The sequence below is a fragment of the Peromyscus maniculatus genome, chromosome 3 (assembly GCF_049852395.1).
Source record: "Peromyscus maniculatus bairdii isolate BWxNUB_F1_BW_parent chromosome 3, HU_Pman_BW_mat_3.1, whole genome shotgun sequence".
NCBI lineage: Eukaryota > Metazoa > Chordata > Mammalia > Rodentia > Cricetidae > Peromyscus > Peromyscus maniculatus.
In genome coordinates, this window is record NC_134854.1 from 10,686,988 (window position 1) to 10,704,599 (window position 17,612).

Genomic DNA, 17,612 nt, shown 5'->3' on the forward strand with positions numbered 1-17,612 from the left:
TGAAAGGGTTTTGCATTTTCATAAAACCAGGTGACTAGGAAGGGTGTGCTTGCCTGAGATGAGTGCATTTGGTTATGTTTGAGCAGTGTTGTGATTCACTAACTCATCAGCTTAAAGACAAGAACTATGAAATGTACTTCATTTCACCAGAAACAAGTACACCTTCTCATCTTTCAGGATCAAGTTGCTCTTCCCTTTTCAATGACACGTTAACTGAAAGGCATGGCTTACGTTGTAAAGCTGATTTCCTCATGCCTTCCTCAGGTCAATTTGACTCTGATAGCCAGTCCCATGAGATGGAGAAATGCATGTGGGAGAGGTAGTTTAGCAGCAAGGCTGAGATTTAGAGTGCTCGGTCTTGTTTTAAGAGCTTCCGTATTTCAAGGGACTTCCACTAACTGAGTGTGAGGCAGCTTTGTTCTGAGAGACAAGGCTCAACAGAGAAAGAGGAATAATGAAAACGAAAGAGTGAAGCCTCCAGTCACACCAACAATTTTCTTCTGTGCAATGGACTGAAATTCGTTCTGCATGCACCTATGAAACCCTTACCAGTCCTTATCGCACCTGCCACATCAGACTGGCAACGGTTAACTGACCGTGGGAGAGCTGGCTCTTCCTTCCAACTCTTTTGGGCTGTAAACTTTGGGTTCCCTTAGCCCTCAAGGGCATCACAGACAACTTTAATTTAGACTGTGAGACAAGGGGGCACATGAGTAGGCAGAGCTGATGGTTGGTACAAGGAGCCAATATGCTGGGAAATCATGGGCCCCATGGAGTTACTGTCCTTGTGTCTTTCTGTCCTCTGTATAGGCAGCTGTCCAACAGGCCTTTAATGTACAGTATGGTTGGTGTCTGTTATGTGTCTTATCAAAGTGTTTTGAAACTAGATTCTCATGCTACATCATTTTATATTGAGGTAGATTAATGTTAAAAATTTAGTGCCATGTATTTTATTTTATATATGACAAATATAAAACAGTTAAAACTACAGAAAGTGTGAAGTCATTGCAAAACCACAGAGGAGGTTCCCTTTATCTGATGCCTAAATATATAAAAGTTAAAAATTGAATTTGAAAATGCTAAGTCCTTATCAAAGCCTGGAAGGCCAGGAGTGGGTTGAGAATTCTCAGGACCCCTGAGTTTGGCCTGGGAAGAATGGTGCTAGCTTTCATCTTGCAACCTACTTCTCGTGTCTATTTTATGCTGTCAGTAGCTTTGAATGTGAGTGAACACTCCACTCCACTCCTATACTACCCTGTGGCTGCACACTTACAGGTGTGAGCTCCTTCCTTCAGGAGAGGAGAGTTCAGGTCATGGCCTGTCCTGGGCCTGGAAACAAGCCCTGGAGTGAAAGAGGAAATTTCTTGTGCAAGTTAGCCAGAGGGCCTTTCATTCAGCAGGATTCTCTTGGCCTTGGTCTGCCTTGGGGTTGGTGTGGCCAGAGAAGGCAAAAGTGGTCTACTGAATGCCAGCAGAATGCCAGTGGACTAGGTTGACTGAATATGTCAAAATTTCTTAAAGTGATTTTTTAAAAAAAAAAAATACTGTTTATTCAAGAAGAACTGAAGTGGTAGTTAGCCATTTAAAATGTTATAAGAAGAATCTAAGGAGAGGAAAGATTTTGATAATATGCACAATGTGGAATTAGGTAATTTTGAACAAGTGTAAAACTAACCTATTTTGAGACAAAATTATAAACTTTCTTCATTACTGTTGTATGCTTCATTGGTGATATAGAGATAATGTATGTGAACACAGAATTGTTATCAAATTCTCACTGTAAATCATATATGCTTTTCTACTAGTTTTACTTTTGTTTATGGATGTAGAAATAGTTAGCTGCTTTGTAAGTCATATGCCAAGAAAAAGGAGGATTAGTGGAGAGGGCAAACAAGCTCAATGATTGATTACATTCTAACTTGAATGTGCCATTCCCAAACTCGTTAATGGCACCTCACTTTGTAGACAAGGTTTATGAAGGCAAATGATATTTATTAGTGACTTCGCTCATTTCATGTAGCAGATCTTAGTTCTCAAGTAGGTGCTACCTGGGTATTTTACAACGTTTTTGAAGTATGCTTTTCTTTTCTCATGGCCTTTTTATTTTATTTTATTTTATTTTGGGGGGCACAAATTTCTCTGAATACTTCATACATGTAATCCATTGCAAAAATATTATATAGGGCCAATATAGGAAACTCATTATATCATCAACAATGAGTAGTTTCTACATACACAAAATTGCTACAAAAAATGAATGTGTAGAGTAATAAGGAGGGAAAAATTCTAGAGAGCTTATATCTACAGTTCTCGAATGGCTAGCATTACACATGTAATAACAGCTTTACCTAATGACATTGGTGCATGCGCTGATTCTACCAAAATCAGAATTCCTGGATGAGGTAAAGAAAATCTGTTCAACAATCCTTCCAGATATGTCTGATTCAAGCAAGAGTGTGAAAACCACTTCTCTATATAAAAAAAAAACCTTAAAATTAGGAAATTAGCAACAGTGAGGAGGTTCAGTGGGTGAAGGTGCTGATGCTGAACCTGACAACCTGAGTTTGATCCCCGGGATCCACCCAGTGCAAGCAGAGTCCCTGTCCCCACATGGTGCCCTCTGGTCTCTACACATGCTATTGTGTGTAAGTCTACACATACATGCACAACACACTAAATAAGTGTTCACTAGAGAAAAACAAAATAGTCTAATCCACATACATTTAGTCAGCACATGCTGTATAGGCCAAGCTCTCTGGAGATAGACTTATAGTTGGTGGGTTTTTTTGTTGTTGTTTGCTTGTTTGTTTGTTTTTATTTTTCAAAACAGGGTTTCCCTGTGTAGCCTTGGCTATCCTTGAACTTTGTAGACCAGGCTGGCCTTGAACTCATAGTGATATGCCTGCCTCAGCCTCTGCCTCCTGAGTGCTGAGATAAAAGGCATGTGCCTCTACCACCTGACTTTTTTTAGAAGGCTTTTTATTTTTTTATTTATTTAGATTTATTTTATTATTATTTTGTGTGTATGAGTGTTTTGTACCACATGTATGCCTGATACCCAAGGAAGTGATGAACTTCATATCGGTACTGGGAATCAAACCTTTGCAAGAACAATAAGTGCTCTTAACCACTGAGCCAACTCTCCAGTCCAAGAGATACAGTCATAGTTAACTGATCACGTGTACTTGCAATGTGCTAAGCATTGAGGTGATGGGTGATGTTGTTCTGTATGCTGTGAATGTGTTGCTCTAATTGGTTGATAAATAAAATGCGGTTTGGACAGTAGCCAAGCAGGAATAGGTGGGATAAGCAGACAAGGAGAATTCTGGGAAGAGTCAGGAGTCACCAGCCAGACACAGAGGAAGCAAGATGTGAAGGTAGAACTGAAAAAAGTTACCAAGACATGTGGCTAAATATAGATAAAAATTATGGGTTAATTTAAATGTAAGAGCAAGTCAGTAATAAGCCTGAGCAAATGGCCAAGCAGTTATAGTTAATATTAAGCCTCTGTATGATTATTTTATAAAAAGCTGTGGGACTGTGAGTGAGAGATTTGTCTCAACTGCGGGCCAGGTGGGACACAGAAAAACTTCCTACTACATTGAGGAGATGGTAAAACATGGTGAATGGCCTTTAAAGATTATACTAACAAATTGCTAGAATGTGTATGTATGAGGTATCAGCCAAACAGGATAAAAATATGAATATATATGTGTGTATATAGCATTGTGAGAAAATTCAAATAATGAAAGTATTTTGTGGCAAAATATTTTATCATGTTACAAAATAAATATTCACAATTCTATTATTACAAAACTTCCTGCTAGCATAAGACATATTTAAATTTTTATCTTATTATTAAAAACTGTCCTTTGACTAGCTGGGAATATCTTTTTTACTATTTTTAAAAAATTATTAAATTTACAGCTGACCAACAGTGAACTGTGCTTTAATGAGAATAATCAATAATCTTTCTTTCTTAATAGTTGAAAGAAGAAGAAGGTATAATATTAATTACCGAATCAAGGAGCTTGGCAGTCTTATTCCAAAGTCTAATGATCCGTGAGTTCAAAATCGTTTGTGCAATAATGTTGTAGTCTCAGTGTCCTGCAAATAGGTGGGTGGGAAAAGGGAGGACAGATCCAATGACCAGGAAACGGAGCATCTTGTAGCAAAGATTAGTCTACTTCTGGTCTCCCTTTGAAATATCTATTTCAGAGTGATAATTATTAAGCATCAAGGCATTTCCTAGATTCATCCTTTTGATAGTCAAAATAAGTATGTGAGTTCCCCCCAGCTCATAGTGGCTCTCAGCGTACTAACAATATTGGCAATTTAATGATAGTGTCAAAAGCTGTTTACGATAATGACTGGGATATTCAACTTATGATAATTGCATTTCTTCCAACTTAAGATTTATGTGAACATTAAAATTAAATTGTCACAATGTCAAATATGTTCAAGTTCTAGAGATGCCCATGTTAAAATGGAATTGTAAAGTACTGTTGATTCGCGCCAACCAGATTTTGGTGGCAAATGTGGTATTCGAGACTATAAACATCAAGAAATAACTAATCAAACTTTCAATTTTGAAAGTAGAGTTTTTGTACAAAAAGCAAAGTCATGATCTGCAGCTTGAATGATGATTTTTAAAAAATGATCACTCCAAATTTCCCTTCAGAAATGAGGATACTTTTTCAAGTGATACTTGAAAATTGTCTTTCCTTAAATACAAATGTTGTAACTAATTTGGGCAAACAAATCACTCTTGTTAGAAAAGACTGCAATATTTATCCTCATGAGCTCACTAGACGGTATAGGCTTCAATGTAAACATGGCAGAGGGACTCAACTCAGCAGAGAGAGCTGAAGAGCTCAGGCCTAGTTTGGGCTTTAGTGATAATCATTCAAACACGCTAAATTCACTAAATATAGAGCACTTTTTGTTATTCAAAGAGAACGGAGTCTGGGAAGATGGGTCAATTGTTAATGCTTGTTGCTCTTTCAGAACAACTGCTGGTTTCCAGCACCTATGTCAGTTAGTTCATACCTGCCTGTAACTCCAACATCAAGGCATCTAACATCTTCTGGCATTTGCAGGCACCTGGACACACGTGGATACATTCATCCAGACAGGCACACATACAAATAATCTTACTTATTTTTAGATTTATTTATTTTGTTGTTTTATATGTGTGAATATAAATACATATATGTTTTATATGTATGAATTAAATACATGTATGTGTTCCGTGTATGAATATTTTCCTGCATGTGTGTATGTGGATCATGTGCAGGTCTAATGCCACAGAGGTCAGAACAAGGCATCGGATCCCCTGTTAATAGAGTTACAGGCATTTGTTAGCTACTATGTGGGTGTTGAGAATTGACCCTGGGTCCTCTGCAATAGCAACAAGTGCCTTAACCCCTGAGTAAAGTCTCTCCTCAATATACACAAAAGTTTAAAAATATAAATCTGTAAATTATAGTAACTAATTGACTTTCCTTTATAATTATTTTATAAAAATATCAGTAAGGTATACTAGAATACATTATAAAGATTGAAGTATTGCAATCTTTAACATTTTATAGCTATTTTGATAATCTAATTCTTTCTGGTTTAACTCATTGTATAGCACATGACAAGCTTTTCCTATAAATGTCAAAAGCTTTATGTTTTATGTAGGCAGTATTGCAGCTATTTTAACTCTGCCATTATAGTCTCCAAAATCAGACAAAGACTACATGTAAATGAGGGAGAATGATTATAGCCACAGAAACTATTGACAAAATCTGTCTATGGCTATCATTTGTCTCATTCTGGCCTAGAATATGGGAAATCAATTTACCACAGACTCAGCTGAAAGAAAAGGCAGTTGAGAAACCTTCACTATATGTGTTCTTAAGCATCCTTTTCTTCATTATGAACATCAGTTCTCCTTACTCTCCTGTTTTGTAATGCTATCTGTAGACAAATAACATTAAGATCTTACTATAAACACACTGAACAGTCAGATGATGAATGTGTCTATATTCTATATATGACTTCTAGCATGTCATTCAAACACCTGAACACTAAATTCTGCTTTAGTATATTTTGTTCCCTGGCTTGCTGAGGCCTCACCTGTTACTTCAATGTCCTTTGGGGTTCAACAGTGAGGTTGAATCTTGAATCTAGCATCTTGAAAGGGATTTTACTAGAGTAGACTCTGAATCTGAAGACCCTAGGAATGACTAGTCTATGAAACAATTTGGACTGATTGAATTTTAGATGTTAATACAGATAATTAAAAAGCTTCAGGAAAAATACTATAGAAAGATTGTAGGGACAATACAGAGAAGACAGGATTCCATTTAAAGAAAGTAAAGTGAATAAGAAATAGCATTACTATATTATGGCAATGTTTAAAATAAAAACTCAAATGGAAAACAACAAAAATATCAAGAGATTATCAGTTTGAATAAATAACTCTCAAAAGAATCTGTTGCATAGGTAACAACCATTAAGATAACTGAGGTTTTTTTTTTTTTTTTTTTTGTTGTTGTTGTTGTTCAAGAAAATAGCTGGATGTGGTAGCTCACATCTGTAATTCCAGTACTTCGAAGGCAGAGGCAGGAGGATTACTATGAGTCTGAGGCCAATCTTTGCTATGTAGTGACTTCTAGGCTATCCCATGTCACATAATGAACCCTGTTTTCAAAACAAAACAAAACAAAACAAAACAAAACAAAACAAAACAAAACAAAACACATGAGGCAAAAGTCACATGTTTACAGAAGACCAGTAAAGAGCACAAGGAGATCTGGAGTTCACCTTCTAAATGTCATGTGTGTTCCTGGGCATGGGCATGGTGGAGTATCTCCTGCTGAGGGCCTTTCCAGCTATCTAGACTAAAGTCTGGGAATGAGGCCAGAGCTACTTCGAAGATGTAGAATTCAGTGGCATTGCCATTTTTATATTTCAAAACATTCAGAAGTTTGTATTTCTTTGCAGATCAAAATCATGGAGTTAAAAAGAGAATATTATACAGAAATACTAGAGCTGAGAAACAGTATTTTAAAAACTACAAATTGGACATGTCCTGGTGTTTTCTACATTTCTTGGTTATAAAACTTTAATGTTTTGAAGTGGATGTCACATACAAGGTGACAGCTGATGTGCAGTTTTTGCAGAGTTACCTGAAGGAAATCCTACACCAATTCAAACCTTAGGCCTTATTGTCTTAATGCTATCTTCAGACTTTTAGCTCTTGTCCCAAAAGTCTTCAAGGATAATTGCCTTATGGAAATGAAAGGACAATATCTCCCTCCTTTGTTTAGCCATGTGTTCACATCCCACATTTCTATGATAACATTATATTCTTTCATTTTTTTTTAATCCTACAGTAGGTGAAATTACCTTGGAAGAGAGGACATTCACATATGTAGGGATATATGTATACATATATAGATATAGATATATATATATTCCCATATCTCTCTATCTCTTTCTATATATGTATATGAATATGTATATGTATATATACATATATATATATAAATAAACATTTTTAAGTATTTGAAGAGCAAAGCCTTATCTATTCAAATACTGTCAGATACAGCAAACTCCAAAAACAGTTGATATGACATCAGGTGTCATCTAAAGTGTACTGTGTTCTCCCTGCCCCTTTTGTAGATTTATTTTAAATTTAAATAAGTAGCTATTTAGGATTAGATTTGGCTATAATTGTCCTTTGCTTTTAATTTTTTTCTTTGCTTTTGAAAATTTTATGCATGTATACAAAGAAATTTGAACATATCCCTTCCTCATTTCTTGCCTCAACTCTCCCATATCCTCCAACAACATGCCTCCTCTCAACTTCATGTCATATATACATACTTGTATATATTATATATGTTTATATACATATTATATATCCAAGTAGGTCCACTTGGGGCTGGTCATATTACGTGGGTGTGGGCCATGTCTTTTGCTCCTTATTCTTCTTCCTTCATGCACCCTACCCCCCATGGAAGGAAATGAAACAAAATTGAAGTTCCATAGGGTTCCTGCTACTATTTAAGTGTGCCAATTCAGGAGATCACAAAGTTTTTCAGTTACAGATAACTCTTGTTTCAACAACAAAAATAGCTTGTCTTTTCATAATTACTCTACCATGACAGAAATCCCTATGAAAAGGATTGATCCTGACAGTCATGTTGGCCCTAGAAAACTAAACAGATAATATTTAAAATGAGCAAATGTGAAGGTGGTTTGGAGCATTTCCGTAGATGGTTGACCATTCAAAAGTCTTTAAACCTTTCTGCTGAATGGATGAAAATGTATCTTCCTTTCATTTGTTGCTGCTAATGACTTGGCCACCCAAGCTGTTTCCCTGAGCAATATTCAAACTGATGTTCCATAGACTTTATATTCCTAAATCTGACCCATGATAAGTAATTTATTAACTGTATCATAGTTTATAAAGAGTATACAAGCCAGGACTTATATATTTAGACAACATAAAACAAAACAACAACAACAAAAAACAAACAAAAAAAACCCCAAAAAAACAGCTGTAGGAAAAAGTCTACATTTTGCTATTGCTTACTTTGTACTATATGTAAATAATTTTCACTGTGAGGGACATGGTTCAGTGGGTAGTGCTTGCTACTCATTCGTGAGGATCTGAGTGTAGATCCTAGCACTCACATAAAAATCCAGCTTGAATGTGAGTGCCTGTAATCCTTCTGCTGGGCGTCAGAAACGGGAGGGGCTCAGAGCTTGCCTGGCCAGCCAATCCAGTGGAATCACGGGGCTTCTGGTTCAGTCACCATCATTGGCTAACCATTTTAATTAACGTTTGCTAATTAGTTGGTTCTTCTTATTAATGCATATTAATAGTTCTCATGCAGCATTACATCCATGATGTTTTCAGATATTAAGATCATTATTAGCCACTTCCACACTTCTATGTTATTATTTCTCCTATGTTAAAAGCATTTTAATATTTTTCTATACCAAAACTTAAAAGATTTTTCAGAAATGCTTAATTCTAGTCATTTATCTTAAATACTTAAAAATATTAAAATGTTTAAAAAATAGTGTTCTGAATCCAGTTTTAAAAATAACGATGTTATCGTTTGTGCTGAAAAAATTGATTAAATAGTTTCAGGAAGCTTGCTCTATTGCATAAAGCAATGTTGCCCAACTCTGCTGCATTTCATAACCACACAGGATCACCATTCAGGGGAGAATGTATTTTTTTCTTTCTTAGAAACAAAAGCAACCATATTAGGAAATAGGTTAGAAGATTGGTACATTTGAAATGATCTTAAAAAATTTAGGCTTAAGTCGTCAGTAATGTACATTTCCTAGTTCATTAATGCAGAAATACTGCACATAGATTTTAATCTTAGAGTTAATAATAAAAGCAATTTTCACTAAAAATATAAAAACTGTAATGGTAGAATCATGATATTGCATTTAGCTCTCCCACAAAAAGTCACTTTATTACTTTCTTTTGACACTTATTTTCATTCTGGGATTAATTTTACTATATAAGGGCTTCTTAACTATTCTATTAAAATTTCTATTCAGGAGCAATAATATCTAAGAGTGAATAATAGTCATGTAAATCATTATTTCATATTAATGTAAAAGATTTTGTAAGTTCTTATGAATTCTGCTGACATGCACAATTGTGAAAAGGTTATCTCCCTCTTCTGCAGTGATATGCGCTGGAACAAAGGAACCATTCTAAAGGCATCCGTGGAGTACATCAAGTGGCTACAAAAAGAACAACAGAGAGCCCGGGAGTTGGAGCACCGACAGAAGAAATTAGAGCAGGCTAACCGGCAGCTTGTGCTCCGGATTCAGGTGGTGCCGAGACGGCCGCCGTGCGCTGCACAGCGAACATATGACTGTCCTGTCGTTGCTTTCATTCGCTGCTCTCCTTGACACATGTTCTTAGTAACAACTTTTACTCTCCTTTGGAAAAATAAGTTTCCTGCCTTTTAGAAGCTTCTGAATTGGGTTGTTTCAATTAGATTTTGATTGGGGATCTAAGTTCGAGATGACTTAAGTAGACGCAGAATGGATGAGAACCAATTACCAAATGCAGAAAATAATGTTCATTTAACACACACATGCTATAGTCTACACACACACACACACACACACACACACACACACACACACTCACTCACTCACTCACTCACTCATCACTGAAAAACAGAAGCCGGACAACGTAGTGAAGCATTTGTTTCTGTCAGATGATTTTAGACACTAAATTTCTCCCTCTTCCTTGATTTCTTCAGTAACACTGTGACGGATTTCATCGCCTTGAGGCATATTTTACCAGTTTACATTACCTTTCATCTGTTCATGTGTCACAAAATATTATAATATGGGCTTTATAACTGCATCTCTTTTTAATGCAAACAGGCACATGGTCAAGTAACACACTTACCCTAGTCCAGTGAAATGCTCTGGAGTTAGGACAAGAGATCAGACAGGAGGAATAAATGAATGGAAGACTTTCCACAGTTTACATGCTACACTATTTATCCCAAGCCACTATGCTGCCACCACACACCATGGAGTTTACAGACACTGTGAGGACTTTTTCTTTTAATTTAAGTAATTCTTAGGCATTGCAAGTACACCAGATTTCTTTATTTGAAAAATGTGTTTATAGTTTGTACCCTTCTTCATTTTGATTATTAGTTAATATTTTTTTCCAATTTGATTTCAATAATTAAGTCAACTTTTCCAATGTATTATTTAATAATTTACAATTTCTTACTGGAAATTACAGGAACTAGAAATCCAAGCACGTGCTCATGGTCTACCAACGCTGGCTTCACTCAGCACAGCTGATTTCAGTACCCACATCGCCAAACAGCAGACCCATCCTGAGAAGAACTCAGTCGGCTGCTGCCAACAACTGACTCCATCTCAGGGGACAAGCCCGGAGTTCTGTGAGCAAGCTCTGGCCTTCTCTGATCCTCTGTCTCACTTCACAGATTTATCATTTAGTGCCGCGCTGAAAGAGGAACAAAGATTGGACGGCATGCTACTAAGTGATACAATCTGCCCCTTTGGCTCGGACCCACTTCTCTGCGCCACTTCCCCTGCAGTTTCCAAAGCGAGCAGTCGAAGCAGCTTTAGCTCAGAGGATGGTGATGAATTATAAGCCACAAACCGGCTCGAGTCATCAACCAGGGAGCAACTCCATGCTGGTGCTATGCAATCATGATCTGCGTTTCATGCATTGTTTTCACTTAATCCTCTGAAAGGAATTATGTTGCCCATGGGGGAAAATGATTAGAAGCAATGGGAGAGTTCACGGGAAGAAGAGGTATGGTGTTAAAGAATCGCTGAAGGTCACGGTGTTGTTTCCCCCTTTGTCTACAGAGTGCAGATTTCCTTAAATTTGCTTTTCCTGGAAAGTGGTTCAGCTTAATAATGGCTCTAGTGTGATACCTTCAGAGCAGTGACATGATAACATATTGGAACTGTAGTCCTTAAAGAGACTGCAATGTACCACTCTCCTCTCACTTCCATATTCTGTGTCGCCTCTTATAACATCATTTTCTTTTGTAAAGAATCAAGACTAACATATTAGGTGATAATTTCCTTTCCATATGTATGGTTGAACTCTTGTTGGGAAAATACGTATAAAATGTATATTTTTGTCACTTATACTTGAAATTCAGTCTGTAATAACATGAGAATTTTTCTAAATAAAGCAAAGAACATTTCTGAAAATATTATTTTCTAAAAGTAGATTCTGACTTTTAAAATCAGTTCAATGAAACTAATTCTGAACATCTTCTTGCATATTTCTCTTGAGAAAAAGAAACACATTGAGGACTCTCCTTCAGAACATGGTCCTCAGATTTTACCATTTTACATAAATATACATGCACATAATGTAGGTAGGATGTATTATTTTGTTTTTCTTCATTCCTTTGATTATCTAATCAATGCCATAAACTATATTCAAACTTTTCCTTTGTTCTTCAAAAGATGTAGAATAATCAATTTTAGTAAATAAATACAAAATGTCCCCATAGTAGAAATTTTTTTCTGGATTTAACATTTGTCATCATGTCCAATGCGAGATATAGATTTATTATTAATATGTTATCTCAAACATTGACTAAATATTGAATATTAGACTGCCAATTGATAATCTGTTAGCTGGAATTACATTTATTTTATTCAAATGTAAGTGGAAGATGAAGTTCTTTTTCCCTTGAAACTTAGAGTGCCCCATGGTCTTCCTTTTCGGTAGCATTTAGTACAAGTATTTGGATATACAGTACTTGATTCATGCTTTTATTCTTGAACTTGTCTAAACTTTGATATTGTATCAGTATACATATTGCTATATCTGGCATTATGGCTGGACCTCAGGGAAAGATCATGAATCAATCAATATTGATTCAGGAATAGTTAGAACTGCACTGGGCCCTGTCAAAATGTTGAACAGATAAGAAGTACATGATCTAATTCTTGAGGAGACACTTAACAAGACAACATGAAAACAAAACCAAAGGGTAGAGAATGTGCAGAATAAAAACCAAACATAATCTGTGAAATAAAAGCGTTGAGAGAAAGGGAAGGTGATTGCAAAGTTGAGGGGAAATACTACATGTAAAGTGCACAAGACAGATACAAGGGGGATTAATAGAGTGGACTAATTTCAACCAAATGATCTAGGAAGGGATAGGTGGGGAAAAAGCTTCATGAGACGGTTGGTTGACAGATGTGTCTACCTTTCTTCAGGAGGTTTTTAGAAACTGATGTTGACATCTGGTTATAGAGATAAATAAATCTAGGATGCTATAATACATTAGAAGCTAAATTTGTTACTAGAGTAGAAATTTAAATAACAAATGTGTAATTCCTGGTTGAGTTGTGATATCTTAAATATTCAAGCAGGTTTAGTGTTTTGTCCACAATATGTCATTAAAAAACTTTCAAGTCCTTATGCTAGTGAAAGGTGGTCAAACACAACCACCTTTTGGACATCAATGGTGTCTTGTTTATCATATATCAGCTCTAATTTAGAAGTGTTAAAATAATTTAATTGTTAGATTTGGAAAAATAATTCATAATTTCTAGGAATGGCCAGGAGGGACAAAACACCATCCATATTCCAATTCTAACTGTGTTGAGGTTGCATAGGTAAGTAAAGTCAGATGGATTGGTTCAACCTAAAATGTGTCATTTGAAAACAGATTTTCTCAGTATTTTTCAAGAGGGCATTTAACACTTTTAATAACAATGACAAAAGTTTCCCTTGGGTGATAATTTGATTTGACTTTGCAAATCATAGGGAAATGAATGTTTTGTGGCCCATGGGAACCACACTATTCTAGCTAGAAGATTATTTCTTCTGTGCTTCTTCTGTCCCCTTTTGTCACATTCTAAGGCTTTCTCAGGTGACGCTGGTATGCTGACATCATTATTTTTGTTTTTCAGGACAGGGTTTCTCTGTGTAGTTTTGGTGCCTGTCCTGGAACTTGCTCTGTAGCCCAGGCTGGCCTCGAACTCACAGAGATGTGCCTGCCTCTGCCTCCTGAGTGCTGGGATTAAAGGCATGCACCACCACTGCCTGGCACCATTTTCCATTCTTTTGAAGTAATACTGCTTGTCCATGAAACTGAGGTCTCATAGTATTGGCTAAGATAAGGACTTGGCATATATTGATAATTCTGGAGCAAAGACTAATAAATTTAATGCTCCTTTCAGCATGTGTAATTTCAGGGAATTGAAAATGGGTAAAGATGCTTGTAAGACAGAGTGGAATGGTATTATGCTCCCTGTCGACCAAAATAATCTTAAAATTTTAGACAGTAATTTTTAACTTTTCATGGCATAGATGCCTTTAGAACGTAGCGACAGCCACCTATCCTTCTCCCGAAGAAGAAGAAAGAACTATGTATGGATAGTAATTTGCCCACAGTATAAGGTTTTAAAGCTCCCCGCAATATCTCCATGGACACCAAATGAAAAGTTTCTGCATCACATCTGTAACTCACACACAGCTACTTAACTATGTCTCTCTTGGAACATAGGAGTCAATACGATACATAGTGGAGGGACTAAACACCATCCATATTCCAATTCTAACTGTGTTGAGGTTGCATAGGTAAGTAAAAGCACATCAAACATGAAATTATTTGTTAGAAGCTGTCCATTCATAAAGTAGTCGGCATTCAAGCAACAACCCTTACTCAACAAATTATGTCTCCTGTACGTTGTATATTTAAAATTTAGTTTTCTGTAAATTTTAGATTTTTGTATACATCTTACAATAAAGTTTGGCATGACACATGAATTTCAAGTTAAAAATAATATAAACTGAAAAATAAGTTATTTGAACATCTAAGAGTCTTAGAAAAAAACCTTATGAGAACTGATGAATAAAAGAATATCGTTGCAGACTTTACCTAATAGAGGAAGGAAAATCATTTGTCAAAGATTTCTATCACAAAAGACTGATTATCAAATTACTATTAATAAACAGCTTGCTAATTATGCAAAGAAGTAATGTACAATTTTAATGATAACTTTAGTGAAATTTTTAAGATAATGTCCAAGCCAGTCTCTTCTCCCATTTATTATAAAGTGTTGGATTCCTTTTTGTGGATTTGCATTAATCAGCCTTTTCCATTTCCCAATTCCCTGACAATAATGAAGACCCCAATGATTAGATGTAACTGTGTAGTTTTCAATTCCTTTAATGCTCCCCCTAGGAACATCTCCTGTATCAGTTAGAGAACATGTGCCCAGGACATACTCCCTCAGTTGAGGGTCTTATCAGTGACCCTCCCTTTCTCTATAAAGGTAAAAATAATTCCTCTGAAAGATAAATAGCTAGATGAGTTGGATACACCCTGAAACAGCCGTCATCTTCATTTTTTGCCTAATTTGTTTATGCTCATATGTGACTGCATATAAAATGTTTCACAGGGTTTTCCTTAAAAAATACACATAATATAGTCCTTGATTTAGTATGCTTATTTACCACAAACTTGGAAGAAATTACATTTCATAAAATAAAAATAGCTTATTTTTCTTTTCATTTAGTATTGTAAGTGGAATTATAAAATACTCCCTTTCCTTGTACTGTTACAAGGGCTTTAAAAATCTAAGTGAATGGATGTTTTAACTCCAATTTTTAATTAGACATGGTTTTATTGATTGTAGGGCCAATACACAAGTGCCTCATATATCTCAAAAACAATTTGAGCTCATCAAATTCCTCTACAATATCTTTATGCTGATATTTTCTTTCCTCGTAACATCTAAGATGTGCATGAGAACTGAAATCCACTAATCATTGCTGTTTTATCAGCATTAGAGCAATCTGGGTTTGTTGAAAACAACTGAGGCTTGAATTTACTTCAGTATAGATGAGGGAAGCATCTGTAGGTGCAACAAAGGTACATCATTTGGTCTACCCAGGCCTTGTCTCTTTATTAGTTTATATCAACCGGAGTTCATGGAAATTACCTGTCCAGAGATTTCATCCCCATTGCCTATTAAGTGAGAGCTGATGCCGTGATCAATTTCTCATCATTATTCATTGCCACGTATTTTATTATTTGTATAGTTTTGTAATTTGAAAATAAGGCATTTTTTTTTTTTACATTGTGGGGTTAAAAACCCACACAAAGCTATCCTTCATCGGAACCTAGTGCTATATCCTTTAGTAAGAGCACCTGGGAAGCTGCAGCAGGTGAAGCAGAGTCCAAACACCAAGAAGGCTATGAGACAGTTTCAAGACTAGCCAACACAGTCAGCTTCTGATCTGTTGTGGATGGTGGTTTGGTTTTTTAAGACCTACTTCACAGTTTCTATGCCCCATGTTCTTTTATTTTCTGTGAGTTTCATGTAGAATGTGAGTGTATGAGAAATTATCAGAACTCAGTTATTTTGATATAAAAATAGTCTCTCCTAGGATTCATCTCACTTGAGGATAAAATGCCCTTGTGTGCACTTTATACATAAAGGAGAACTTTTTATTGTCATTGAGGGGCTTGCTTTGTGTATTTCTTACATGGAAGGGCTTGCTGTGTGTATTTCTTAGATTGAAGGGCTCACTAAGTGTATTTCTTAACAATCAAATTAATTTTATTGTTTCTGATGTTTATAATCCTCAGTAAAATTACATTTTTTTACAGCTTAGAGGGTCTAAAGAATAAAAATAATGACTTTGCTGTTTGCAAAATTATATTTCTACTGCTATGCTACCTTTATGGTAAAGATGATACAGTTTTCTACTGAAATAAACTTTCTATCTTATTTAAATCTTATTTTGTGTAACAAAACAGTCAAAAGAAAGAGACCATTATTTTCTGAAAAGAATTACATAACCATAAGCTATCTCTTACTTTGAAAAATATGAATATGAAGGTTTAGATAAACTAAGTTCTAGACTCTTATCTAGCAGCAGAGGTTGCTTATGGCATACCAGGCTAAAAACTAATTCAGCTATTTAATCTTAATAATAACAATGTAGTTAAAAATCTTTGACTTTAATAGCATTACATATATATGAATAGCTGAAGTAGTATTCCAATAATTTTCATCTAACATTGGTTATATCAAGAAAACATTGTTAATATAATAAGACTGTAGAATTCATAATTATTGCTATTTTTCATTTTAATAACAAAGTAATGTGTCTTATTTTCTATGAAAATGAAGAACATTGGTGTACTTTAAATGCATACATGAATTTTTGTACAAGTACTTTTTAAATGTACCAATATTTTCTTTGCATATATTAAATGAAGGAGCATAACCATTAAAGGTTTTAATATACTTCTCTCTGTTCTGCCCTTGTATATAGACTGCAGAGGGAGTTGCCATACGGGTTAATCATCAGACAGGATACTTAAGTGCTGCAAGACTTCACAACTGACAACTGATTGCTACACAGGCCAGGCTGACAACAAGGATCCAATATTTTTCCATTATGGAAAGTAACTGTTACATTCTCTAATACGGTCTCTTGCCATCTGCTTCTGCATGCTGTTATGGCTTTGATTTATGGAAAATATTTATCGGGATGTTGCAAAATTGCTAACAGGCATAATGGTAGCAGTGAAATCACCATGAAACTGCAAAGCCTTTTAATATACTAGATCCTCCCCAGACAATCTAGGATAAATAGAATACTGTATTCTAATATGTAAAACATTTTATAGCTACTAATTGCTATTGACTACACCCATCCCTTGATAATGAAATTAATAAGGAATCCAGAAGCATTAAGACTTTCTAATATTTAATACCATGTTTATGGATTTTGTTCTTATATACCTGTACACAAAATGATAAAACAGGCCCATTTTAAAGTAGTTATAAAATGATACTTTGATTGAAGCATTAAGTTCATTACTTTTTGAGGATAAGTACCAGAAAATAGGTGCTGCAAAACACTATCTACCCTTAAAATACAGATCCATATAACTCCTATGGAGAAAGAATAGCCAATCCAATACAAATGAAAATTTGCCAATGATTTAAAAAACCCTACATAGACTAAAAAGGTGGATGGCAGGATGAGTTTTATTTTTGTCTTTTAGGTGTATATGTACATAGATGGT

General features: G+C 35.4%; 1 protein-coding gene across 4 annotated transcripts in view; it reads left to right on the forward strand.

Moving 5' to 3' along the window:
- The window catches only part of Tfec (transcription factor EC), a 130,025-nt gene extending 118,272 nt beyond the window's left edge, over window positions 1-11,753 (forward strand). For all 4 annotated transcript variants that reach the window (XM_076566182.1, XM_006984275.4, XM_076566183.1 and 1 more), the window contains 3 exons: window positions 3,987-4,062; window positions 9,711-9,858; window positions 10,799-11,753. In XM_076566182.1, coding sequence (XP_076422297.1) covers window positions 3,987-4,062; window positions 9,711-9,858; window positions 10,799-11,176 — 602 coding nt within the window. In that variant the 3' untranslated portion in view covers window positions 11,177-11,753. The remainder of the gene's footprint in view (window positions 1-3,986; window positions 4,063-9,710; window positions 9,859-10,798) is intronic.
- Window positions 11,754-17,612: the final 5,859 nt, after the last annotated feature.